We start from the raw sequence: 27609 nt of genomic DNA, 5'->3' as shown, positions 1-27609 counted from the left end.
TAATTGTTCTATTGTAATTGAGCCTTGATTGCTGTTGGTATCACTGGGAGGAGCTGACTTCCAGGATAATTGGCTGTGAGGCCCAATTGAGACTACAGTGGGAGAGCTGTTGTACAGGAGACACCCTTGTAGAGCAGGACTTTCTTCAGTGGGACTTTGGTGCTCACTGAGCCTGCCCCTTGAGTGTGTAGCTTATGGATGTGTAGAGTTGTAATCTTGTATGGTCTGACACTAAACTGCTCTTGGGTCTCCAGGGAGGTGTCAAGTCAGCCACTGCCTGGGACCACCCAGCAAAAGCAAAAGAAAAATCTGCAGATTCCTCCTCTTTATATTGGGTTTTAAAGTGCCCAGATGTGAAGTAAGGCAGGATGGTGCTAGTGCTGGGTCTTGGGCCTTTTATTGATAGATTTGGGGCTCCCTGACCCAGCTGCAGCTTGTTTGACAGGTTTTAACCTAAGCAAGGATAGGCCATTCATATGCAAAAGTAACTGCATGAAGCTTGGGTCGAATCATGAATAGGATGAGGTGGGGTCTTAGGGAATCACCTGGGCGGAGCAAACAGAAATGGCTGCCAGTCAGCCCTGCAACTGGGAAGGTCCCAGCTTAGGAACAATGACTGCTGTGAGCACCTCTGTTTGGGAGAAAGCTGCCCCCAGAGTTCCTGCCCTGATGCCAGATAGTCCAGTTTCTCCTCATATGTGTCTGTGTCTCCCAGAGCCTCGCCTGGTACTGGAGCTCAGAGGAAGTGGGAGCTTGTAAGTTGTTTGTGTGTTGGCCTTTTAGAGGAGCAGTCTCTGTGTCACTGAGCCCCAACCCCCACTGGTTTTTACAGAACTGCCCATAAGGACTTCTTTTCCCAGCTCTGGGACCCTGGGCTGGGGGGTCTGGTGTGGGCAGCCTCCACAAAGACAATCTCCCTCCTAATTAAAAAAGCGGCCTCCTACCAGTCTCAGTGTGCTTTCTTCTTTACTTCTCTAGTTGTTTTACTTCTATTCAGCCAGATTTCAAGCGCTTCTGGATGATGGTTGTTGTGTATTTTAGTTGTAATTTTGATGTAGTTGTGGGAGGCAGTGAGTACAGGCATTTACCTACACTGCCATCTTGGTTCCCCATTCTACCATCATCTTTTCTGAAAATTCACAGAGTATAAGTGAATTTCTTACAAAGATATAGACAGTTCAAAGAGTCAGAATAAGGTCCATTCTGAGTATAAACCCCACAAACTGGATTTCTGGGATCGCAGGTCTATAATAATAAAAGCATAAAATGCAAATCAACTGAATGGCCAAACAGCAGAATGACCCTCTGGATGACCATGCTATGACACACACTGGGGCCAGGCCAGCCAAGGCGGGTGCAATGCAACTGGTCAGGGGCCCCACCATTGCTCCATGATCGCCCCAAAGAGGAAGACCCCGGCCATCCTCTGCAGGGCAATTGATTGGGGGGCTCTGCGATCAATCACCCTAAAGAGGTAGGCCCAGGCCACTGATCGGTGGGCTGAAGTGGGTGAGTGGGGCCTCCCTCTGTGGGGCAATCAATCACAGAGCCCTGCCATCGATCACCCCACAGAGGGAGGCCCAGGCTACCTGTCTGGCAGTGCTGCAGCAGGTGGGCAGGGCCTCCCTCTGTGGGACAATTGATTTCAGGGCTCCCAGACTGTGAGAGGGTGCAGGCTGGGCTGAGAGACTCCTCCCGAGTGCACGAATTTCATGCACTGAGCCTCTAGTTTGATTATATTTATGTAACCAATGCTTTTGAAGATACTTATATAAACTTCTTGCCTCTGACATGAAAAGGATTTAATATTTACTAAACATTAAGAGTCCTCCAATGCTTTCCTCCTGCCTATTACAGAATCAGAGATCACTGAGAAGCAAGTGCCAGCTAAAGAGCAAGGTGCTACAACCTCCCTGGGAAACCCTGTTGCTCAGTCTTCAGGCTCTGAACCCCCGACCGTGTACCTGAAAGATGTCGTGTGTTACCTGTCCCTGCTGGAGACAGGGAGACCTCAGGATAAGCTAGAGTGTAAGTACTCACCCTGTCAAGGGCTTTCAACATTTTCCCAGGAGAAGGTCGAGTGTCCTACGCATCATTGTAAACATGCTGGAGATTGTTCTGGGACATGCTGGAGATTGTCCTGCCTCCATAGGGGAGGGTTTACTGCCCTGTCATCAGCAGTGATGTGAACATTTCCTAGAATCCACCCTGGGGTACAGGGCCTGGTATATAGAGAGTGGGAAGTGCATTCGAGACCTTGATATTGAGGACTGGGACTTGGAAAGGAAAGGGATCTCCACAAGGGATCGAGACTCCCCTCCTTTGCTGGCAGGACTTCCCAAGAGCCTCTAACCAGGAAGCTGCTGCCTCCTCTTAGTAGATTTTTCAAGAGAAGATATTCAGTATCTGTCGTCCTTCCCCTATTCTGTGCCCAAGCAACTCTATAACTCTGAGAAATGTTGTTGCTGTTTTCTCTTTGAGATCTAATCAGCTTCCATCTTGTTAAAGCTTGTTTACATTTTCACCCACCCCACCCCAAGTTTTTTGGCCTCTAGAGAAAGAGGTCTAGTTAATTAAGGGAGTTGAGCTGGGTTTCACACTACTACTAAAGTTGGTTTCAAAGATGTTCAGGAGGAAAATAATAGCTGGTGACCGAAAGGAAAGCCCACAGTGGCTGACAGTCTTGCAGGTGACTCACTCCAGGGATGGTCTCACTGGCCTCCAAGAACACACAGGGACACTTTTTAAAACAGGTAGTGATAGGAACTTGTTTTAAAATATATGATATTGTTTTGACTTCTCTTAGGACCTTAACAGACATAAGGGGAAAACATACACATTATAGCAAAAGTAAAAATTCCAGCAATTAGCTCTAGCCAGTGTGGCACCAGCCCATGTACCAAAGGGTCACAGGTTCAATTCCCCATCAGGGCACATACGTAGGTTGCAGTTTTGATCCAGGGTCTGGGCACATACGGGGCAACTGATCAATGTTTCTCTCTCAATGAGTGTTTCTCTCTTGATCTCCCCCTCTATATTCAATGAAAAAGCATATCCTTCAGTGAGGGTTAAAAAAAAATCCAGCAATTAATAAGACTAGTAAACAAACTTAAACATTAGCAAGGAAAAGTCTGACAAAGGTTAACCCTTGCCAAGAACAAAATCAAACAGTTTTTTCGTTAGCTGATCTTAAAATCAACTCCCATAGGTTTGAGGTGTTAACGGTTGCAAGTCTTAAGCGCTAATTTGGAAGCAAATGTAGCAGCTTTCTCTTTCTTCTGGCTAATGTTAAAAGTGAAATGTCAAATTATTTTCACCATTCAGCAGATTTTGAATTTCAGGAATTATATTGGTCATAACTACCAAACAGGATGTGACAGATGCTTCACATTAGTGACTCTCAGACTCAGTCTTGTACTTCCAATAAAAAGAAACTGCATATTTTAAAATTTTTATTAGAGAAGATTAGAGAAACATAGATAAAAGTAGAGAGCACAATGAACTTAAATGTTCCTGTCAACCACCTTCAACAATTACCAGTTTATTGTCAATTAGGGTTTATTTATACCTCCCATTTATTCCCTCTGTCTCAGGTTATTTTGAAACAAATTCCAGACCTCATATAATTTAATCTGTAAATATTTCAGTATGTACCTCTAAAATATGAGTTTTTCTTATATATAACCATAACGTCATTATCACATCTAAAGACAATAATTCTTTACTATTACCAAATATTCAGTCAGTATTCACATTTCCTCAATTATCTTATGGACCTTACCTGAACTGCCATTGATCATTATGTCTCTTCAATCTCTTTTAATCTTTTGCTTATTTTTTTTCCTTTCACTTTTCTGTTGCAGAAACTTGGTTGTTTGTCCTGTAGAGTTTTCTCTTTTTTAAAAAATTAAACCAAATCAATTAAAATTCTCCTGTGGCCCTAGCTGGTTTGGCTCAGTGGACAGTGCATCGGCCTGTGGACTGAAGGGTCCTGGGTTCAATTCTGGTCAAGGGCACATGCTCGGGTTGCAGGCTCAATCCCCAGTGTGGTGTGTGCAGGAGGCAGCCAATCAGGGATTCTCATCATTGATGTTTCTATCTCTCTCTCCCTCTCCCTTCTTCTCTAAAATCAATTAAATTTTTTTAATTCTCCTTTGATTTAAATAATTAAAAACGAGTTAAGCTTTTCTTTTTAACAACCAAACATGTATCCCACCTATCAATAAAAAGTAATACAGTAATACCAATAACTCTCATCACTGAACACTTTTTATTTGCTGAGCACTTTAAGTGCATTATCTCACTTTAACCTCTTATTGGTCCTAGAAGTTCTAGATAATTATTTTCATTTTACACATAAGAAAGCACAGAACGGTTAAATGACTTGTCCAAGGCCAGGCTGCTAAAAGATAGGATGCTTACTCACACTTCCTGCTTCTACTCTTCATGCGCAGTAGGACCAGGAGAGCTCCATGTTAGAGTTGCCCTATCCAGGGTCCAGGAGCATCATAGTGGGAGGTCTGTCCTTCTTTACATCATTCAATCATCTGTCTGGCGAGTCAGCCTCATTGCCAAGTGCCTCTGACCGGGACATTCTAAAGAGTCACAAGGAATCGAAAGCCCATGACCCTCCTTTACACAACTTAAGCTCCAACCAGGGATGAACCACTGAACAAACACAAGCTGCAGAGACATTAAAACACGTGAAAGAGAGAGATGACATGAGGGCAACTTAAGGAATGCTGTAACCCTGTGGGAGATCCAGTGTGTCTGTGGCGGGATGGAGTGGGTGGAGGTCAGGGGTGGCTCACAGAGAAAGCAGGCATGAGGAAGGGTGTTAAAGAATGAGAGGAAGATGAAGACATGTTCAGCTCTGCTCCCTACCCTGCTTACTTCTGAGACCACAGACAGATCTCTATCTTTTAGATGAATAAAATGTAAGCTATCAGGTCCCATAAATGAACATTGAGTCCTTTGCTCCAATTTCTCTCCCAGATCTTCCTCATTCTATGTCACTGCTCTACTACTAGAACATGATAGAGTAAGTTTGTGATGGCATGTTGACATGCTATTCTTCTAGACAAAGAAATACAATAGATTCTATAATAGCAACTGCTTCAAAGCATATGGAAGATTAAATGACCAATAATGATAAAGTGCCTTGTACCTATTAAATGCATATATAAATGTTCCTTAATGGAATGAAATAAAAATAAATAACATCTGTTGAGTGCATTCTACATTCTAAGCATTGTAGAGTTGGCATATAATTTATATATTATTCCCCATTTTTAAAAATTTAGAACAAAAAGACTATTATAATCTCCATTTTACAGATGAAGAAAATGAACCTGAATGACTTGACTCCCTAGAGGTGGTAGGGCAGAGCCAAGATTTGAATCTGCCTAACTCCACGGCCTTCTGCATGCAATATGAGCAATGTTCTAACTATACTTCTGGTACCCCGGCCTCACCACCATCTGGGCATTTGCTCTGAGGTGTGTTCCAGTGATGCTGAAAGGTGTGAATGCCCTACAGGGACTCACACTCGTAACCTGGATCTCGGCTACAGAGCTATTGCTTAGGCAGTTCCAGAAATCAGATGGCTTGGTTCTCCTCCCTCTCCCCTCTTCCCTGTAAGGAAGTCAGATTCTGTGCCTTTGGAGGGTGGGTGAGCTGGCTGCAACAGTCTTTGCCCTAGTGATAGTCAGTACTGATCTAAAAACTAGCAGCAACAGAGCCTGAGCCAGTCCCTGGTGCCTGGAGGATGCCTCAAGCATCATCTCTGTGTTTCTTGCAGTCATGTTTCGTCTCTATGATTCGGATGAGAACGGTCTCCTGGATCAAGCGGTAAGCTCTCAAAATACCCTTCCAAGAAAGGCTGGAGGAGAAGGGAAAAGGTGGAGGAAGAGTTTGAAACTCTTTTATAGGAGTTTCTAATAATAGCCATGTCTCTATATGGGCTGCAGAAATGAGTAGAATCCCCACCTTCTATTTCCAAAGAGCCAGCTAGTAGGAGAGTGAACTTCAACTTGCCTTTTCATTCCAGAAGCCCAGGATTATAAAATCTTAGAATGGGGAGGTGCTTTAGTATCTTATCTAGTTTAATTCACTAATGGGTTCAGAACTTCTCCCTGCAATTTCCTGCAGGAGTCCAGGAACAGAGGGGAGGAGGTAGGAAAGGCAGCAAGACCAGAGCAAGAGGGCAGGGGGAAGCAGGTAACTGCTGGTGCGCTTCTGCATCACCATCACCTTCCTCTCATGAGGCTCTAGGAGTCTCATTCTGTCTGCTCTGAGCACATGATCCTATTTCCTTGTACCGGTGAAAGCCTGAGGTCAGTCTCCCCTCTCTTCCCTACCCAATTCCCTCAGGAATAGACAGGGACAGGTCAGTGATCATGGAATGAGAGGAAGGATAGAAAAGGAAGAAGGCAGAGAGGGGAAATGGCAAATAGAGTCAGGCAGGCTTTGGCTTCATGACTGGCAATGTGAAAGGTGGAACTTCTTCACAGAAAGGCTCTGAGGTTGAGGCGCATAGGGCTGAGTCAGAACAGAGGGAAGAAGAAAGGGAACAAGTTCACTAGACCAACTAAGTCATCCCAATTTCCTCCAGACTCCAGGGTGTCTTTGTGGGAGCCCTACGGCCACATTGCAATGCTGTGGTTTATGTCATGTGAGGGAAAATGCATGTATTAACTATCCACTATGTGCCAGGCACTGTTCTAAATACTGCGTATATATCAGTGAGCCAACTCCAAAAAAAAAAAAAAAACCACACAAACCTATGCCCTAATGAAGCTTTCATTTTAGTGCAAACTCACATAGTAAAATATGTGCTAGGAGAAAAATAAAGAGAAGGAAGTGTTGGAGGGAGCTGCTGTTTTAGCTGGAGGAGCCAACGAAGGTCTCCCTGAGGAGAGGGCATCTGAACAGAAACTTGAAGGAGGTGAGGGACTGTAAGTCCTGGGAACACTTAAGTGCCTTCCAGGAGAGGGAACAGAGAGTGCAAAGGTCCTGAAGGGTGCCTGGAATGTGAGCAAATTAACTAGGAGCCCAGAGTGACTGTAGCAGAATGAATGAACAGGTGAGGTCAGAGTGAGTAAGCAATAGGAGATGAGATCAGAGAAGAAATGGGATAGGGGTAGAGGAAGTTTGCAAAGTATTATGAAGCCTTTTAGATGATTGAAAGGGTTTACTTTTAACTCTGGATAAATGGAGAACCATTGGATATTTCGCACAGAGGAGTGACGTGGTTGACTTGGGTTATAACAGGATCACGTAGCTCCTGTGTTGTCTAGACTATAATGGTGCAAGTGGGGATACCAGGTGGGAGGTTATTGAAATCAGCAAGACAAGAAAGGATGGTAACTGCACCAGGGTAGAAGCATTGTAGGTAGTAAGAAGTGGTGAGATTTCAGATGTATTTGGAGAATAACATCGCATGACTAAAGCAGTCTCAAAAGAGTTACCTGATTCAACTTCCCACTGAGAACCCCTGGCAGCTGGACACTCAGCCTCTCTGTGATCATTCCCAGTACTGGAGAGTTCAACCACTGCCTTAACACAGCCACTCCACCATCAAGGGTGACTCAGCAAGGGCTTCCTTCCTACACAAAAGGCACCTCTGGTCTGCTGGGGAAGCTTTTACCGTGAAACCAGCTTCTGTTTCCCCTCTCCCTTTCCCAACCCAGCAGTGAGGCCAAAATAAGCCAGCCCTCAACAAATCCCTCCTGATACCCATTGGCTTGCTTCTGGCCTCTGTAGCTGACCAGGACAGCTAATCAGTGGATATCGACTCTACACAATCAGCCTTCAAGTATTTGAAGGTACTATCACATCTCCTGTAAAATGTCCCCCAAGCTCAGACTTCCCCATCCTCATATTTACTCAGAGGCAGGCTTAAACATGCACTCTGGTCAAGCTCTGGTTTGTCAATGTCATTTTTAAAACATGACTCGTTAATCATCCACACAGGTGGCCTAACCAGGGTAGACATCAGAACAGCCAGTTCTTCCTGGAAATGCCCACCCATTTACACAGTTCAAGGCTGAGTCTAATTCTCATTCCTGAGTCACATTGTTTACTGGCTAAATTTTAGTCCCAACTACATTCACAAGCTCTTTTCCATGGAAACTTCTGTAGAACCCTGTCCTCACCTTTCTGCCTGCTTCCTCCCCCATCTACCACCTCATCTGCAGTTTTGAAATGAATTATTTTTTTTTAATTTGAATGAAATACAATTTTAAAATTCCTGTTGCTTTTTTGTTTGCTTGTTTTGAGCCAGCATTCTACCTGGTGGAGGTAACACTTGTGAACCTTGTTTCAGTTCACCGATGTGTCTCCCCGCATTGATCTCACCATTAACATCTTAGATTGTGCCCAAGAGATGCAAATGCCTCCTTGGTCTAGCGTATTTCAGTGAGACTCTGGGCACCCTGATTCCTTAGCACACAACAATTATGTGAGGTTTCAGATAGAGCTGGCCTAAGTAGCAAGTGAGAAGCTCACTTACCAGGCCAATGAACCCCTCATGAATTTCCTGTTCACAGGGTCCTGAGTTCAGGGCTGGACATGACACAAAGGAAATGGAGGCGATGCCAAAAGGATCTAAATCATAGTATCTGAACTAGGAACCCACACAGAGGCCCTACATCCACCTGACACTGACCTCTGAGGGGTATAGGTGGATTCCAAGTCAGTAAAGCTGTGGGAATGAGGAGTGACTAAAGAGGGGGGAGAGGCCACTTTGGTTTGTAAGCATGTGAGAGAGTGGAGATCACAAAGAAGGAGAAAACAGGAGTGTTTCCTATGATCTCTAAGTCAAAGCCCAGACCAGGGGAAGGAAGGTGAGTCCAGATGGATCCAAGGAGGTCAGTGTCCAGAGAGCTTTCAGCATACCTCTGGCTTAGCCATCTTCTGTGCTTCTTGTGAGCATCTACTCTCCACTGAGCTTTGTGGTCAAGGCAGAATCAAGAGCAGAAACAAGTAGCGAGCTCCCCGTGAAATGCCAGGATATTACACCAGCTGCTTCCCATGTTCTGCCCTGCCTGTCTTCCCACAGGGTTTGATGTTGAGCCTTGCTCTTAAAAACACATCTTCACTTGGTTTCTCGCCTTGGTGTTTTCTAGGAGATGGATCGTATTGTCAACCAGATGCTGCACATTGCTCAGTATCTTGAGTGGGATCCCACGGAGCTAAGGCCTGTGAGTTTCTGGAAACATGGGGTGACTTCCAAGAGAAAAGGGAGGCACCCTCAGGATAAAAATGAGCAGGATCTCCCAGACTCATTCTGCTACAGGCAGCTTCTCGGTGGTCCTACATCTTGACCTCCCACTTTAATGATAGGGAAAATCTATAGGCAGCAAGGGGAAATTCAAATAATAATTGCCTCGGACCTTTTCCCCAGAGCTAAATTTTTATAACAAGAGCTCATAGATCAAAGAATTTAGAGCTAGAATGAATTTTAAAGATTTTCCTTCATCACCAGGTAATAATTTTTATATAAATGCACATTCTATTTACCTTTTCTCTAGTCCCCACTACAGTGCTGCATACACAGCAATATTATTTCCATTCCACAGATGGGCAAAGTAGGACCCAGAGAGTCGGGTGGCTGGCTTGCCCAAGGCTGCTCAGTCAGGTCAGGCAGAGCGGGCTTGGAGCTCTGGTCTCCTCACCCCCATTTGCTCCCTCACTGTTCTACTCCCTGTGAATCAGAATGGAAGGGGGGAAACCACAAGCCAGACTATGCAGAACAAAAGAGAAATAAGAGGGCAGTGGGGGCAGAGAAGTCAAGGATGAAAGTGGACAATTGCTGCTCTGTGGATTCCGCAGATATTGAAGGAGATGGTGCAAGGGATGGACTACGACCGGGACGGCTTTGTGTCTCTACAGGAATGGGTCCACGGAGGGATGACCACCATCCCATTGCTGGTCCTCCTGGGCATGGACGACTCTGTAAGTCAGCAAACCTGAGTTCAGACCTCTTACCTTTCAGGAACATCAAGCTCTATGTGGACGTTCATATCTACACATCACCTTGGCTTCTGCCCCAATGGACAATGCATACGCTCTAGGCCAGCCTCGAAGACTTCTCTTTTACCTATTAGTAACTGATATATATTCATTCATTTGGCAGCATGTACTAAATTATTAGTAAATAAAGATATTGTTCTGAGTTCTGTGAAGGGACACAGATATTCACCCACCAGAAGGTTATACTCAACCAATCAAAGGGCAAAAAAAATTCAAGGAAGAATTCCATCTTTTCCACGAACTAGGTTGAAAAATGCTATGAGAGTTGGGGAAGGAAGGAAGAGAAGGATAAAGGGAAGGGAAAATTACTGATCTATTGTGAGGCAGAGGGCAATCAAAACAACCAGATAAGGTAGGTATTTCCCCCGCTAATTTATACAAATGGAAAGCTGAAATTCTTAGCCTAAGGAGCAAAGAGAGGCATCAGAATGTATTTGTACTTGGCTCTAAAGATACTTCACTTTCTAAGGACCCACACTTAGGAGTGAGACCTGTGGGAAGAAATATCAGAGGATGTTTGCTCTGGTCTGGAAGGATGTATGGGATTTTGATATCCTGTTGTTGAGATAAAGGTCAAGTGGAAGGACCTAGGAGGATGTTTGATCTGCTTCCCAAGGATGGATATGATTTGGTGGTAGAAGATGCTAGAAGAGACAGTTTGTGGCCAAGAGAATAGCTTGATCAAAGACACAAATGAAAGAAAGTTCAAGATGTTTTAGAAAAACCTCCCAGCAGGATCAGAGTAGGGAATACATGAAGAGGCTTCATGAAAAATTATTGATTATATATACATGACCTAACCTAGTCAGCCACTGCATTTTCTGCTTATTTACCAACTGAAAGTAACTTTCATGCACGAGCTAAAAGTACAAATTGTCCCTTTGAAGCATTTGCCAGGACAGTCACATAGGTTGTGTGATAGCACCTCTTTGACATTCTGAAGTGTCATACAGAGAAACAGAACAGGAAGCTTTTAGGTGGGTGAGCCTCCAAGTGCTATGGTTGCCTGTACTGTCTCTGTCAGACAGTTCTGCAACTCAGGACTGAAGCTGGGCCTTCATTTCCAATATTCAAGAGCTAAGAATCCTGCAGTCATGTCCTGGCATGTGCAGCTCTTCCCAAGGGCTACGCAGAAATTCAGGAACCAGGATCTGCACAACTGCCTATATATTCCTTAGAATCCTAGGCAGTCAGAGCTGGAGAAGACCTTGGTGATCCTTTATCTGTCCCCTTCACTTTGCAAACTGAGGGCCCAAGAACACACAGGTACTACCAGGGGCCATCCTCCATATTCAGGAACAGCAGACCTCTCGTCCAATGACCCCTTACCAAGAACCTATTAAGTGCAAGAACCTATGTGAGCTAGAACTCCGGAGGAGAGGCACTCAGATAAGTAAGATCAACTTCCTGCTATCAATACTCAAGATCATACCTGAGTCAGAATGGAAGTTCTGCTGAGGTGCTGTTCTAACATATCTGTGTGTTTGGTTTATTGGGTGTTAACATTGTTTTTTCGCTAAATATGGAAATAGAGATGGGGCATTTTAATCATAAGAAACCAACATCTCTTTTTGATTTCCTATTTTGGGCTTGCTGACTCCAAAGTGCCACCAACTCTTCACATGAAGGGGACCCACTGTTTTATGGCTAGAGGAGGGAGAGACAGACCATCTTCCCTGCTGTCTCCTCCCAAAGCCAAGTCAGCTTTATAGAAAACCAACTGTATATCAAGAAAGTGGCAAAGAACAAATGTAAATTTAGTCTTTGTTAATCAAGTGTTATGCACTTGTTTTTAAATACACACTATATTGTACCTTTCTACATTTAAAGTTAGGGGTTCAGAGAAAGCATTCATAAGTGTCTTAAAAGTCACAGTGCTTATTTGGTTTTTTCAAAACCTACATGGGGCCCCTGATAAGTCTGGGGATCTCTGAATGCAATATGTGCCAAGCAGTCTGTCTCCCCATGAAATTACAGCAGTGGCAGAAAGCCTGGCATGCAAGAGGAAGGTTACTCCCACATCCTGCAGCTGCCAATGTGCAGAAATGAAAGAGCCACATGATGGCGCTGTAGCCCAAGCTGAAATGTTACTTAATTCTAAGCCACGGTCCCTTTGCTTCTTACTGCAAATCTATGAAAACAGTACCTGATTTTGCTAATAAAGGTATTTCTCAGATAAAAATGACAGTTCTTTGGGTCTGCTGAGCTGTAGTTTCCTTTCATAAAGAAAAACCCTGGTATGTGGAGAAAGGGGGAAAGATGGAAGGAGGACAGGCTCTGATGCCAGTAAGAGCCCCAATTTGACTACTGATTCAGTCACTTATTATTTGTGTCATCTTGAGATATTTATGTAACTTCTCTGAGTCTCCATTTCTTCATTTCCAGAACAGGCATAAATCTACCTCTTTCTTTACACATAAGAAAACACTTTATTTACCTTTGTGTCTCTTACTGTCCAGCACAGAGTAGGATAAGTTTTAATTGTCGGACACTGGATTAGAAGCTCTACTTATAGAAACCATTAGATATAAAGGCTGTAATTCTATAAACTCTGGTCTTGGAAGAAGCAGGGTGTTGAGGTGGTGAGAAGAAATGAGCTGCACTGGCCTGAGGGGGAGACACGCATTTGGAAACCCATACAGGCTCTTCTAGAGACCGTTAGCAGAAGACTTGGCATAGAAAGGGATCTGATTGCCATGACCAGTGCAAACCAGAAGGCCCAAAAGTAAGAGCTGGGTTTGAGTCCGGCATGCTGGATTCTGTGTGCCTGACAGTCAGTTCTCACCGCCTTACTAGGGTGCTTTACTCTACCCTACGCACCAGCCCAAGAGTGATGCTCTTTTGATGGAGCCTCTAAGAAAAGTTCGGGGACAGCAGGTGTGGAGGGATGTCCCTGAAGCCACAGCCTCCAACAAGGCTGTGCTACCAGGGGCTAGAAGGTAGGAGCTTTGGTGTCCAGGGAAGGTGTGTGATTGTGCAATGCTTGGCTTATCTAGCAGGTAGGGATGAATTCGCTTTTGAGCCAAGTCCGACTGTCTCTTGACTATTTTATCTTTGTCTAGAAAGTTGGTGAGTGGGTGCATTGTTTTTACTAAACTACTTTTTTTCTGATTATAAAACTAGTACATGCCAACTATAGAAAGTTTGGAAAATACAAAGGAAAATAAAAATTAGAGAATAAAATGAATTCATGGTGCTTCCAGCTGTAACGAACCTGTTAACAGTTTGGTGACATTTTTCCCCACCAGAGAGATCTTACTATATAAAATTGAGATTATAATAGGTCCTCAAATTTACATTCTGCTTTTCTCACTTAGTGCTGTGTCACGAGCACATTCCCACGCCATTAGACATTCTTTTTAAAAAATATATATTTTTTATTGATTTTTTACAGAGAGGAAGGGAGAGGGATAGAGAGTCAGAAACATCGATGATAGAGAAACATCAATCAGCTGCCTCCTGCACACCCTCTACTGGGGATGTGCCCGCAACCAAGGTACATGCCCTTGACCAGAATCGAACCTGGGACCCTTCAGTCCACAGGTCGACACTCTATCCACTGAGCCAAACCGGCCAGGGCTAGACATTCTTATAAGTATCTTTTTGATGGCCACTTAATCTTTAATCACATGGCTCTACCACAACTAACCTTTTGGTAACTTTGATATCTTTAGGATATTTTCAGTTTTGAATTATTTTAAATAAAAAATGCTGAGTTAAACATCTGACAGAGCACAGAAATGCTCATCTTTCCTTCAAAAATGATGTTTTAGGAATGAATCCAAAAATAAAAATTTGTACTATAGTAAGTCACTGGTTATAAACATTTAAAGGATCACAGATAGATGGGTAGGTAGGTAGGTAGAGAGAGAGAGAGAGAGAGAGAGAGAGAGAGAGATGATAGATAGATAGATAGATAGATAGATAGATAGATAGATAGATAGATAGATAGTTTGTTTGGATTTACACTTCCACCAGCCAATTAGAAGAGGGCTTGTGTTATCCACACACACATACTCCTGCTCAGATAGTCTTAATTTTTAATACTTGCTCATTTTAGAAAACACACATAGACAAGAACTTAGTTTTGATTTCCATTTTTTAATAGTCAGTAAAACAAATGTATATCTTGTCTTCCAAATATGAGAAGAGAGTCTTTTGAGAAGTAAAAAGAAAGAACAGGAGGCAGGCCCAGGCTTCTGCTAGTTTAGGGCTTCCTGCTCCGAGTCCCATTCCTTCTCTATTCCCATAGGGCTCCAAGGGGGATGGCAGGCACGCCTGGACCATGAAGCATTTCAAGAAACCAACCTACTGCAACTTCTGCCACGTCATGCTGATGGGCGTGAGGAAGCAAGGCCTGTGCTGCACATGTGAGTAAACGTCCTTTAGACCCCTTTCCCCAGGAACTGTCTTGCTCTGCACGTGGTTGAGCCATTCCAGAAAAAGTCTATCTATTTTTGCTTCCTAGCTCGAGGGACCTCCCATATTGTTCCACAGCAGGGAATGAAGCAAGACCTCCATGTCCTATTTTTCTTCTACCCAAGTCAAATGGATAAGTAGTGTCCCATTGTTGGAATCCCATCATGGGCCGCAGGTCCCCTTGCCCCCCGAAAAAAGTTATTAAGGCTCACATATAATTAAAAAGCATCTCATACTAATTTCACTTGGGTTTTGCTAGTGAATCTTTTGGGTGGTCAGAAGAACCTGGGTATGTTTTTTTTATTAATAAGCAACATGAAAAAGTATTTGTAAATGCAGTGGAAATGAAAATTATCCATTTGTTTCACTTTATAATCCATTTAGTAAAGTCAAATGGGAGAAGAGAAAAAAAACAGGGAAGGGAAAAAGTAGGAAGGGAGCCTGGGAAGGAGACAGAAGAGAGAGATGGAGGGAAGGAAGACAGAGGGCTGATGTTAGTTAGAAAGGGGGTGACTCAGGGAGCAGGAGATGAAAGGGGCTGCCCTGAGAAGGCTTTGTGGGTCAGAGTATGTGGGTGCAGAGTCCTGTCAATCACCTCACAATGCAGACAGGTCCGAACCCACCAGAGATTAGGGAGCTGCTGCTGCAGGCAGGGCCCTTGGGTGCAATCCACGTCATCGGAGCAGTTCTTCTGAACATGTACACGTGAGCTAGGCAGCAGGTGACCTTGACCACAACAGCCATCTTGACAGAGTTGGGGCCAATGTCCAGGAAGAGCATCAGCAGGTGTAAGAAGGAGTCTGCCAGTGTTTCCAGCACCCATTCAAATCCAGCTCCCACCTGCAGCATCCCCAACACACAATACTGTGGCGCTGGCACAGCGAGGAGGATGACTCCTCCCCCACCCTTAAGTGGAAAGCGCTTTTCCGTGCCATGTTTTCACCCCAAATTCACTGCCCAAGTGTGGCAGGGTGGAGAGTGCAGGAGCATGTCTGGGAGATAACCATGGACTCTCGTCTCAAAGAACAACTGGAGACTGCTTTGAATTTCCATTAGGCAAGGCCAGCTCCGTATGTCCCCTGCCCCTGAATGGTCACCTAGTCAGACTCATCTGGAGTGTGGAGGGCTGGCTGCACCTTTCCTACATGGTCACTCACGAGTACTTTCCTTACTTTTTATTTTCCAGACTGTAAATATACCGTCCACGAACGCTGTGTATCCAAAAACATTCCTGGCTGTGTCAAAACGTACTCAAGAACCAAAAGGGGCAGCGAGGTTGGTGACACTTATTGGCTTGTCCTACTGCATGCCGTGTCCCAGGCTACATGTCCATCGCCAGATTCCTGGGCAGGAAGGGGCTTTGGGAGTTTTATCCAGTCCCTTCTCTGCCCGGAGGACCACCCTTAAACCATCTTGTTCATCCATCAATCCATTCAGCATTTCCCTGGTCCCCACCATGTGCCAGGCACTGTGCTAAGGGGTATGCAGCTTATAAGGTGGCCTTCAGCCTGCTGGAGAACTGTGCCATCTAGTGGGAGAGAGACAGAAGCAGAAGCAAAGCATGAGGTAGTGAGATGAACAGTAGAGATTGTGTGGGACGTACAGTTGAGGTACCAAGGAGGAGGCCAGGGGAGGTTTCACAAAGGAGATGGCATTTGAGTTGTACCTTGAACCTTGAACCCTGTACCTTGTACTTTGACTTCATAAGGCAACAAGGTGGACCAGGCACATGGCTTATTCTGAGGTCTGTACCTGTTTGCCTGGCTGGAACAGAGGATGCTTAAAGGGTAGTGGCAGGAGATCCAGCTGTGCTCTGACAGTGAGATCCAGCCTGGAGAGGTCTGTGAGGCCAGCTGAAGAGTCAGGAAGGAGTTTGTGAGGGGACATTGAAAAGCTTAGAGCATGAGATCATTGGGTTTGCAAATTAGGTTAATTGCTCTGACCATGGTGCAGGAAAGAGATCTGAGGGAGAAAACCTCTTCCAACAGTTCAGGCAAGAGGCAGTGCTGCACAGAGGGCCTGACTGGGGTGGGGTCTGCACTCACCTGCTATGCTGACGCATCCGCAGTAGCACGGTGTTGGCTGTGTCTTGCTGAGAATCTTCGCCAGCCATGCCAGTTGTTGAGTACTTTGACTATCCAACTGGCTCGTGTGAAGAGAAGATGAAGGGAGAGTTTGAGAGATAATTTTGAGGTACTACCACTAGGACTTGGTGATGGAGAGGAGAGAAGAGAAGAGGTCGGGAATGGCTCCCAGGTTTCTAACTTGGCTGTTGTGGTGCCATACATCGACTCTGGAAATGGACTCTTATAATTAGCAGGGAAAGGACACTCTTGGGTTCCTACACGGAAGATTCCAATGAGAAAACTGAGTCAGGAGATACTTAGCAGGTGGGAGTGATATCCAGCCCTCCCCACAGAACTCCAAGAGAGAAGGGCGCCTCCCAGGACACACATGCATGCCCCATGAGACACCGCATGGCCTCTTGTCTACTTCTACGCCACAGGCATGCACACATTTTTCCATATCCATGCTTTCACCAGGATGCATGGTACATCTCCTGGGCTCAGGCCTAAGCCTGCACTCTGGCCACTTGCCACACACAGAGCAGAGAGAGGCCACTGAGGGGTCAGCAGGACATGATCTTCTGAGTCTCCAGGGGCACCCCAAGTCCTTCACCATCTCTTCCAATCCCAGAAGAGGATGGAGAAGGCAACGTGGTGTTGGTAGACAACCATAGATTTGGAGTCAGAAGACCTGGCTATGAGGTTCTGCTTGACCACTTTATCAGCCTTGGAACCTAGGGCCGGTCACTTAACCTCTCTGATGCCTCATTTTATTCTCCATGAAATAGAAATAATAAGAATCTCGGAGCAAATTCAATGTGACCATGTAGATGACAAATTGATTCACTAACTGGATTCTTTATGTCCTCAAATAAAAGTGACATGTCTGCTAGAATAAGAATTTTACCAAAAACTTTTGGAAGGAGAGCTATTAACTTAATTGATAAGTAATTTAAAACTTTTATTTAATACCAACATGGATGGTGTAATGCAAATATTCCATGTGTTTTTAATTCCATATGCTTATAGCTGGCACTTCAGACTAGGTCCCTGTATACCCCCACCTCTCTTCCTTCTGTATCCAAAGTGCCCTTGTGGGAAATTTTGGGAAGTTCTGCAGAATTCCTAGGGGAGACAACCGAGGGCTCAGGTCCCCAGAATTTGGTGTCATGGGTCACTTTGCTCTTACAGACACACATATACATATGCATTCCCATGGCTTTTAGGTTCCTGGGCTGCCCTCGTGCCATTTCCAGGAAGCAAGTACAACCAGCTTTCCAGAAAACATATATGAAAGCCACTGGCTGCTGACCCACACTAAGTTCTTTGGACTTCTCCTCTAACTTCCTTCTAGAGTGTTTCTCAACCTTGGCTGTACATTGTAATCACACAGGGTGCTTTAAAACCTTAACCACACAGGGTACTTTAAAACCTATTAACAGTTCCCATCCTCAGAGACTCAATTTTAGTTGGTCTGCAGTGAGGTCTGGGTATTAGAACTTGTAGGAGCTCTCCAGATGGTTCTGATGGGCTGCTGAGGCTGACAGGAAGTTACCCATCAGTGGTATCTCATTCGATCCTCCTAGAAAACATAGAGGAAGGACTTATTATGACATTTGTACTGACGAGGGACCTGAGACTCAGAGAGGTCCAGGAATTGGACAAAGATCGCCTTACTGCCAAATGGAAAATCAATGATTCCAACCAATTTTGTCTGTGGCCCCAGCCCTCCTGTTTCCCTGCATCACTCTGCCTTCCAAAAGAGGGCGCACATGAGCACCTCACTCTGCAAGAACTTCTGCAAGACAGACAGATGGATTGCCAGACAAGATGCTGCTCAGAGGCTTGACTGCCAGGGTGAATGAGCTATTCAAAACTCAGGAAAAATGGTTTCCAACTGCCTCAATGAACAAAATGGTGGTCAGGCAGGGAGAGAGCGTGTCAGCATAGTGCAGCAAAGCCGCCTGGCACCCAATCAGTGCATAAACTGAACAGGAAACAACCCCTTTGGCCTCACCCCTCTGTGCACCTCCAGACCCTTCTCCTCAGGCCCAGGCCCGGGGAGTGGTTCTGCAGCCTTCCCTGGCATCCTTCCCTTCCCTTCTGCAGGTGATGCAGCACGCGTGGGTGGAAGGGAACTCTTCGGTCAAGTGTGATCGGTGCCACAAAAGTATCAAGTGCTACCAGAGTGTCACCGCGTGGCACTGCGTGTGGTGCCGGAAGACGGTGGGTTGGTGCTCAGGGCAGCCCTGCTTCTTTTCAGTTGTGGTATTTTGCTCAAGCTGCAGCCCAGGAGCAGTGGACATCCTGCCAAAGGGCATAAGCAGAGCCGGGGGGACACCTGGGAGGCCCAGAGCCCCATTCAATGTCCTAAGTCTAGCAGTGCCCAGTGAATCACAAGCTTTCCAGAGAGAAGACAGCCCCCCAGAACCACAGGAGTGAGGGCTGCTTAAGAAGCTGGCCTAACCACTATCTATGTAGCCAGGCAGCTATGACCATTAACTTCCTTCATCCGGGTGTCACCTGGGGCCAGTGGCACCACCAGAGTTGGTGAGGAATTAGACACCAAAATTATGTTCCTCAAGGCAACAGAGGAAGGCACACTCTTTACAGCAGCCCCACTGCCTGGGCCAGAGGCCTGAACCTGCTACCGTTAGCCACAGCCAATGTCCACTTCCTCTCTAGACACCCAGAACCTGCCAAAGGTCACCCTGCTACCACAGCTAACTCAGTGCCATGTCTTGTCCCCTTGACCAAGGCCCTTGATCACCCTCAAAAAGGACGCATCTCCAAAGTAAATCACAGAATTCTTAAGATGCAGAGGTTGTGTCAAAAGGTCTATTTCCAGCCTCTCATGAGTCTGTTCAACAAGATCTCCTTCCTTCCAGTGTCTCAGAGTCTAGGGAGCAAAAATCTGAGGGGGCGGGCTGGAATCCACATGGGGTGCCACAGTGAAGGGCCACAGACAGGCCTGCAGCTATGGATAGCACTTGGTCTCCTCTATCAGCCCACAGAAGATTTGGCAGCCTTGACTACATACCACACACACACACACACACACACACACACGCCATATATGCACACATGCCACATACACACACTCAAAACACACACAACACACCATACACACACACACACACACACACACACACACACACACACACACACTTAGTTATACTGCCAAAGCCAGGAGTGCATCAGGATTTGGAGAGCACTAGATAGTTTGCCTCTCCAGTAAACCTCTAAACCCCATATTAAAATTTCCTTGGTCTGTTTCACTCACTCTCACCTTCATTGTTTCCTCCAGTTTCACCGCAAATGTGAATTATCCACAGTGTGTGATGGTGGGGAACTCAAAGACCACATCCTGCTGCCCACCTCGATCTGCCCCATTACCCAGGTAAGTGCTGCTGCCCACCAGGGCTCTGATTCCCCCCCCACCCTGCACATTTCACATATGCAGCATTCAGTCCTTCACCCCCCTCAGAGGGCTTCCTCAACAACTCTTGGGTTTGTGTTTTCAGTACAAGTTTAAATGAGGTCCATGCTGTGTCCACCAATTTGTGAGGGAAAACTCCCCTGACTAAAGTGGTCCCCACTGCTGGCCCCCAGAATGCTCTGAAGTAGCCCATCCTGGAGAGCACCTGGCAGGCAGAGCACAGCTCAAGGTAGTCACCACCTGCACAGGCCAGGCCTCCCAGGCCACCCTTGTTCCTGTCATCCTCTCTCCTACATCCCAACATCTGCCCTGACGATTTCCACTTGGGTGTCTCAGCCCTACTTGGAAATGGATGCAGCAAAATTAAACTCCCTTTATCCCCATCTGCAATTGTCTCTGTCTCCTGTGTTGAAGATTTCTCTTTCAAACTAAGCACCAAACATCTTAACTGTTCCCTTTCTTCTTAAAGATGTTGCCAAGTCCCACCAATTCCTCACATCTCATCCTTAACCAGTTAGTCTTTCTCTTTAAAAAACTGAAGGAAAACCATTTGGCTGCATTTATCAAGTTGGAAATACAAAACTCTATGACCTGATAAGTCCTGTCCTGCATATTTATCTGAGAAATATGAGCATTTTTTCCACCAAAATACATGCACAAGAATGTTTGTAGCAACTTTATTGACAACAGTGAAAAACTGGAAACAAACTTAATGACAGAATCGATATCTATAAAAGTCTAAGCGACCGTTACGACTGAATGGCCAGAGTGACCAGAACCACCGGTCAACCAGTCTCTATGACATGCACTGACCACCAGGGGGCAGATGCTAAATGCAGGAGTTGCCCCCTGATGGTCAGCGTGCTCCCACAGCCAACCTCCTGCAGCCCCTCCCCACCCACCAGTCAGCCCCAATCACCCCTGGCCGTCCAACCTCCCATGGCCCCTCCCCTAAGCCGGGGGCAATTTGGGCTGGCCAGCCAGGACGTTGACCACTGGCCCTGATGGGGACAGGGTGAGACGGCCCAAATTGGCTCCAATCGCTGGCCAGACTGAGGAACCCCACCCATGCACGAATTCGTGCACTGGGCCTCTAGTAGATAGATAAATAAATTGAGGCATATTTGTATCATGGAATACTACATGGAAAAAAAAAGCTATGTTTAATTGCAAAGAGGGGTTGATCACAAAGATATACTGCTGATAAAAAGAAGCTAGACTCAAAAAAGACATGTTCTGCCCAGCCGGCATGGCTCAGTGGTTGAGCATTGACATATGAACCAGTAGGGCATGGTTCAATTCTCGGTCAGGGCAAATGCCCATGTTGTGGGCTCAATCCCCCATCGGGGGCGTGCAGGAGGCAGCCAATCAGTGATTCTCTCTCATCATTGATGTTTCTATCTCTCTCTCCCGCTTCCTTCCTTTCTGAAATCAATAAAAATGCATGTTCTGTGATTCCATTTCTATGAAATTCAAAAGCCAGGCAAAACCAATAAGATGTTCAGAGTACAGCAGCATAACACCTGAAGAGGCAACAAGGGCGGAAATTCATCTGGCTGGAGATTTAGATCTGAACATTTTACTATGTGAGAAATAAACCTCCACAAAAATAATAATCATAATTTTTAAAACAAAGAAAAAAAACACAACTAAAAAATAAATACCGTTCTCAATATGACATCATTTAGATAGTGCTAAGCTGAGAAGCCAGATCTAAGACCTTGCTTCTCAAAGCTCAAGCTTCTAAATCAACAAAGTAGATTTCTGTCAATTTTAGTGTTCCCTCTCCCCATGTCCATTCCATTCCAGAGTCTCAATGTTAATGTCAGGGCAAATGATCACAGAGACCTCGAGAGTCCTCGAGAAACCCACAAGGGAGCATTTCCTTTTTTTAGGTCCAAAGCCCCACTTTGAAGCACTCCTCATTTTGTACTGGTTTTCTAATTCTCTCTGTTAACCATTTGTTTTTCTTCTGATTCCTTTTTCTTATATTAGACTTTTTTTTTTTTCAAAAGATGCTTATCTTTCCTCTCTTCTCACAGGACAGGCAAGGTGGGAAGTCTGATGGTGACACGTCAGCCAAGGGTGAACTTGTAATGCAGGTACCTCAGTATCCCGAATCTGATCATTCATCCTAACTTGGTCCAGGGCTGTGGAAAGGAAGACAGGGTTTGGGTGCTTCTTTCTTTCTATTTACTTTCTCATCTGATCAATTATATCAGTTATATCACACAAGACACTTTATTTCCAGCCTCTGGAATTACCTTTGACCACCACACTGTAGGCAAGTAGTGCGAGGGGGGTTGGTTGAGCCCATGGCGGGCCAAATTGGCTTTATTGCCTTTTTAAGAACAAGTTGCTTTAGAAACTCCAATATGCTCATCCCCTAAAAAAAAAATAACAAGAGTGTCGCCTAAAAATATACAATAGATTTTCCAAGATTGCCATGCTGTCTCCAGAAAGCAATAGGCCAACATGAAGCTAATGTATCCAAAAATTCTTCTTTATCCTGAAACACATATTTAAGAACTCATTTTCACTTAGGTTCACCAATAAACACCTTATCTTTGTGCCTTCCACAGAGGTCCAGGGATTGCAGGGGAGCTACAAAGAGTACTAACTAAGAAAGAAATAGGAAATGAGGGCCTCCTCCTCTTCCTCTGAACCTTAAATTTCCTTGTTTAAAAAGGGGCACAGTAATCCCTGCACTACCTACCCCCAAAGGTTCCCTGAGATTCAATGACAACATGCAGATTAGTGTTTTTAGAAAATTAAAGCATAAGCAATAATGATGGGGGATCTTAATGATGTGAGAAAACTCCAGGTATCTATAAGGACAGAAGGTCAAGTGGAACAGACAGACAGACACACAATGAAGGCCTACCAGTTGTTTACAACTGGCATCCATTTGGTTAGCCTGCATCTGCACTGATTGGGCAATGCCCATGCTCTACAGGATGTTGAATATTTTGAATACCACTCCCAGAAGTAAAAATTACTCTTCAGGCCCCAAGATGCTCCACACAGACATTCACCCTAAGGCAGATGAGAATATTCCTAAAAATCATAATAATTGGTGCTGTCTGTTTCAAACAGCATGGCTCTGGGTTTGTTGCATTTTCAGCCTGGGATCTGGGAAAGTGAGCATTAGTGAATATGGAGCACAGTTGTGTCTCTGTATAGTGTGTCCTTTAGCAAAACCCATGAGTATTGATTGACTACTCACTCCTGTATCTGGTGTCATGAGGTCCTTGGTACAAGATTTATTTATATATATACACACAAACACACACTGCTTTGGAGGCATTTGAGATCCAGTGGCTGTTTTTGAGACATTTACCTAAGAAAATGGAAAACAAATCAACAAAAACAAAAGAAACCCAGAAGGTATTTGATGTTTCAATTGCAATAGCTTTAGTTGCAGTAACGAAGGAAAACTTCATAGAGGAAGTAGCTCTTGCACTGGAACCTGGGGTTGCAAAGAAAGAAGAGGGAATTTCAGGGCACTGAGCAGAAGAAACCAGGGTGAGCAGATCCACTCTCGAGGGTAAAAGCCGTGTTTGGCCAGAACTGCAGTGAGGGTTAGAGTGATTAAGAGATAACAGTTGAATGGGGCTACACTGAAATGCTTTGGATGCCAGGTTAGGAGTTTTGGATTTTATCATTGGGTCAATGAAGTGTTATTAAAGGTTTTTGAGCAAGAGTGGCATGACTCATATGATATCCTGGGGGCAGCCAATAGGACTTAACCTGAACTGGGAAATGCCTGAGCAGTATGGTTGCTACGGCAGCTGCAGAGAGAAAGGGACGTTCCAGGGGAAAAAATTGGCAGAACAGGGTTTCCCTGGTTGACTGGATAAATAATAATGGCATATTTAAATTGAAGCAGGGAGCCAAGAGTGACAACCAGTTTGATGGGGAAAGAAGATAGGTCAGGTTTGGGATATGTTGACGTTTGGAGCAACCTGATGGTAAGACATCTGGTTGAAGGTACCCACTGGACAATGAGAAATGAGGAATCAGGGCTCAGGAGGAAAATTGGTGCTGGGGGAATTCGTGGTTAACTTCATGAGTGTTATTTTACTTAGGAATTTGACCAGATGGCCATACTGTTGAAGGTCATTTTCAGTTGTATCCTTCACAACATCTAATTTTGTGCTGTGTGCACAATGTCTTACCATTGTTGAATGATTTGAAGTTGTGATGCCATTGTCCCATCTCTTCAAACCGTGTCACCATTCACACCACTCAAAGCCCACTCAGGCTGAAGACACTTAGCTGCTTAACCCCTCAGAAACTCAGCCAGTGGACAAAGACCTACCTCCCATCATCCTCTCCTCCATGACTGTAACTGCTTCCTACCCACCTCTCCCAGATGCTGTCTTAGTATAAACTCTCATCTCATTCCCCTGGTTGGCTGAAACAGAGCTAATTCCTTTTTCTTTTACTTTTTAAGTACAAGATCATCCCCACCCCGGGTACCCACCCCCTGCTGGTCTTGGTGAACCCCAAGAGTGGAGGGAGACAAGGAGAAAGGTATGTTCTCTTCTTTTTCAAAATGGAAAGGCCAGAAAGCCTCACTTGGAACCTTTCTTCCCCTCAGCCATGATAGAGTGGACTGAACAGAGACAGGCAGACCTGGGTTCAAATCCCAGCCCTCCTATTTAACCACTTGATGACCTGGTTCAACTGACTTAATGTCCCTGGGTCCCTTCTCTGTAAATAAATAAGAATTTCTCCTCTCATAGGGTGGTTGTGAGGATTAAAACACACACAGTGCTTAGCCTAGGGCCTGTCACATGTGCCATTATTATGGCTCCCAGAGTCAGACCAAGTTCTGAGATGCCTGTTAACTTCCTAGTCTCTCAAGTCTTTTCTTGACTAAGAGATGTGGCAGGACTCACCGATTGGGACCTCCTGGCTTATCGAGCCCCTGAGAAAACAGGGCACTCAGCTCATCCGTGAAGGAAATGCCCAGTCTGCTGGAAGCACTAAGAGAGTTGGAGGAGAGAGGGAGAAAGGGCAAAGCAGCGCTGCCCCCAGTCCTGTCAGCTCTGGGATAATGTACAGATGGCATGGGGGTTTGGAATCCAGGTTTAAAATGATAAGTAAGGTTACAGAAACAACTATGAGACCCCTACCCCAGTCCAAGGGGCAGAGCATCGCTTCTGAACTGACCTGGTTAGCCTCAAGCTGAGCCTTGAAGCCAAGCTTAGGTGTGGTCATTGCCCCCAGCCCTCCCCTGTCCCAGCCCCACCTCCTGTATTTCCTCCTGATTCCAGTATTTGGGTGGCTTTTCCATTGATGCCTTTGTATAGTCCACAGGAGCAGAACTGTACAACCTAGAACATACAGAACATTTGAGAGAAGATCTCCATGAAGAAAAAAGCGTTAGGAGAATAGAAGTTCTGTTCTCTGAGTTCCCTGCCTTCTGGGCAAAGAGTGATACTTCTGGCATTGAGGGGCAGAGTCTTGGAGAGTGGAGAGGCCTTGAACCAGGGGGTTAGGGCATGAGGGATGCCTGCTAAAGCTGGGACTTTAGGGTCTGCAGGGCCTGCATTCAGTCTTTTCTGCAGCAGGGTTTAAGCAGACTCTCATTCCCACCATCAATGTGCTCCAGAGGTGTTTGCCCTACTGTGGCTTCTCATAATGATATCTCCTTCTCTGCCTCTCTCTCTCTCTCTCTCTTTCTTTTTTTTCTCCCCATAGAATTCTTCGGAAATTCCACTATCTGCTCAACCCCAAACAAGTTTTCAACCTGGACAATGGGGGGCCTACTCCAGGGTATGGAGATACAATTCTTACTCCTAATTTCTCCACTTTCCCCTTAAGTCTCTGAAGAGTATACCTTTATGTCACCTTCCCCCCCCCTTTTATTTGTGTACTTATCCTTCTTGCCTTTTACTCACTTTCTCTTCCTTTCCTTATATCTACCCTTCCTCCTGGCGGTACTCAGGAATTCTCATTATGTTTAACTCTGGGAGGTAGCCTCCTGCATGTGCTATTCATTTGATTGACAGGAAGGGCGGGCTGGTACGTTATTTTAAGTTATTTGCAGGACTGTGTTAGCTGGTGTCTTCATATTGAGTCATCAAGGAGGAAGAAAGAGTTTCCTTTTCACTGTTATTCAGTAGTTCTGCTGCAATTCTGTTGTGGGTCATTTTAGGATCAAAACAATTGGTTATTCAATGAAATCACCTTTTTTCTGGATTATCCATTTTAGAGATTGTTAAGTACTCTATGACCCTTCTCCTATCATTTGTCTACTGGCTCTTTCACTCCTCATTAGAGAGGGAGAGTGACAACAGGAGGCAGCCCTTCTGCACCTTGATGAAAGGTCTGGAGGGAGGAACAGGGCCTCGTGTTAGCACTAACATGATGAGGTGCAGGACCCTGTAATCAGCGACCCCTCCAGCATCAGGCAGAAGGCTCTCAAAGGCCGTTCTTACCACACAGAGACTGTGCACCAGAAACAAGTGCTGGCCAGAGGCTCTCTCGGCTCCAGGTCCTCAGATCTGTGCCCGCTGGGCTGGGCTTTGCAGCACGCTTTGCCCAGCCTCCTAACCCGCCTTCTATACTGGGTCCAGCAAGACCCTCGGAAGGGCTGCTGTAAGGACTCTAAAAAGGGAATCTGCCTCTGTCTTTGTTTTTTTGACACAACTCTATCATTTATGGCAGTGGCAGTGCAAGACCCAGTAAAAGGGAAAAAGAAACCTGAGTGTGGATTCAGCACCTCTGCCACGATTTAAAACTAACTGTGGCTCAGTGGTCACAGTTGGATTCCTGGTCAGGGCACATGCCCGGGTTGTGGGCTCAATTCCCAGTGGGGGCATGCAGGAGGCAGCCAATCCATTATTCTCTCTCATCATTGATGTTTTGATCTCTCTCTCTCTCTTTTTCCCTTCCTCTCTGAAGTCAATAAAAGAAAATTAACAACAACAAAAGAAAAACAGGGCCACCTATGCTGTTGCAGGTGCCATCATGGTCACCATGACTGCCAGTGACTGCTCCATGATGACTGTGACTAAGCAGCAGCATATGGACACCTTTACTAGCCCATTCTCTTTGAAGACATTTTAATACTTGAATGCAGTGCTCCTGCTTAACCTCATCTGCCCTAAATTGTTTTTGCCCTGGATGACGAGCCAAGTGACACCTTCTAGGGCTGCTGTGCTGAGTATCTCAGAGGTGTCAGTCTGTACTCAGACAGGCTGTGTAGGTGATGGAGCCTCCACTCAGAGTTCACTTTCCAGAGGAGAGCAGGGAAGGAAGGGGAAGAGAGGGTTAGTTGTACAGTTGCCAAAATAAGCAAAATATGGATTCCTCTGCACAAATAATAGAAAATAGAATGTGAGTTTGCCCACACCTGCAGCAGTGATTCAGTAAACCCAGGGATCTTCTGAGACCACCAGGTTGGGCAAGGAGGAAACATTGAGCTTTCACTTCCCAAGTCCCACCCCAAGATGTCCACAGGTCACGTTTGCTCTGAAACAGAGGTTCTTAATCTTTCTGTGGCAGGAACCTGATTGGCAGTCTGACGAAGCCTGTGGACCCTTTCTCAGACTAATATTTTTTAACATATAATCAGGGAAACTAATTCTATTGAAAATAGTTATCAAAATGTTAAGAAAACAAATGTGCGATATGGGA

General features: G+C 45.3%; 1 protein-coding gene across 5 annotated transcripts in view; it reads left to right on the top strand.

Annotated features, from left to right (window-relative positions):
- Positions 1 to 27609, top strand: part of DGKG (diacylglycerol kinase gamma) — a 197507-nt gene that overhangs the window by 65338 nt on the left and 104560 nt on the right. For 2 of the 5 annotated variants that reach the window (XM_006754153.2, XM_006754155.2), the window contains 11 exons: positions 1858 to 2028; positions 5801 to 5850; positions 9129 to 9203; positions 9835 to 9957; positions 14288 to 14405; positions 15641 to 15729; positions 18630 to 18746; positions 19828 to 19920; positions 22002 to 22061; positions 24416 to 24495; positions 25669 to 25743. In XM_006754153.2, the coding sequence (XP_006754216.1) occupies positions 1858 to 2028; positions 5801 to 5850; positions 9129 to 9203; positions 9835 to 9957; positions 14288 to 14405; positions 15641 to 15729; positions 18630 to 18746; positions 19828 to 19920; positions 22002 to 22061; positions 24416 to 24495; positions 25669 to 25743 (1051 nt within the window). The remainder of the gene's footprint in view (positions 1 to 1857; positions 2029 to 5800; positions 5851 to 9128; positions 9204 to 9834; positions 9958 to 14287; positions 14406 to 15640; positions 15730 to 18629; positions 18747 to 19827; positions 19921 to 22001; positions 22062 to 24415; positions 24496 to 25668; positions 25744 to 27609) is intronic. The other 3 variants (XM_015567631.1, XM_015567629.1, XM_006754154.2) reach the window with 3 other exon arrangements.

This window comes from Myotis davidii, unplaced genomic scaffold (genome assembly GCF_000327345.1).
Source record: "Myotis davidii unplaced genomic scaffold, ASM32734v1 scaffold1252, whole genome shotgun sequence".
In the NCBI taxonomy this organism is placed as follows: domain Eukaryota; kingdom Metazoa; phylum Chordata; class Mammalia; order Chiroptera; family Vespertilionidae; genus Myotis; species Myotis davidii.
The sequence above is the reverse complement of the archived record's forward strand: the minus strand, read 5'-3'. Positions and strand labels throughout refer to the sequence as shown.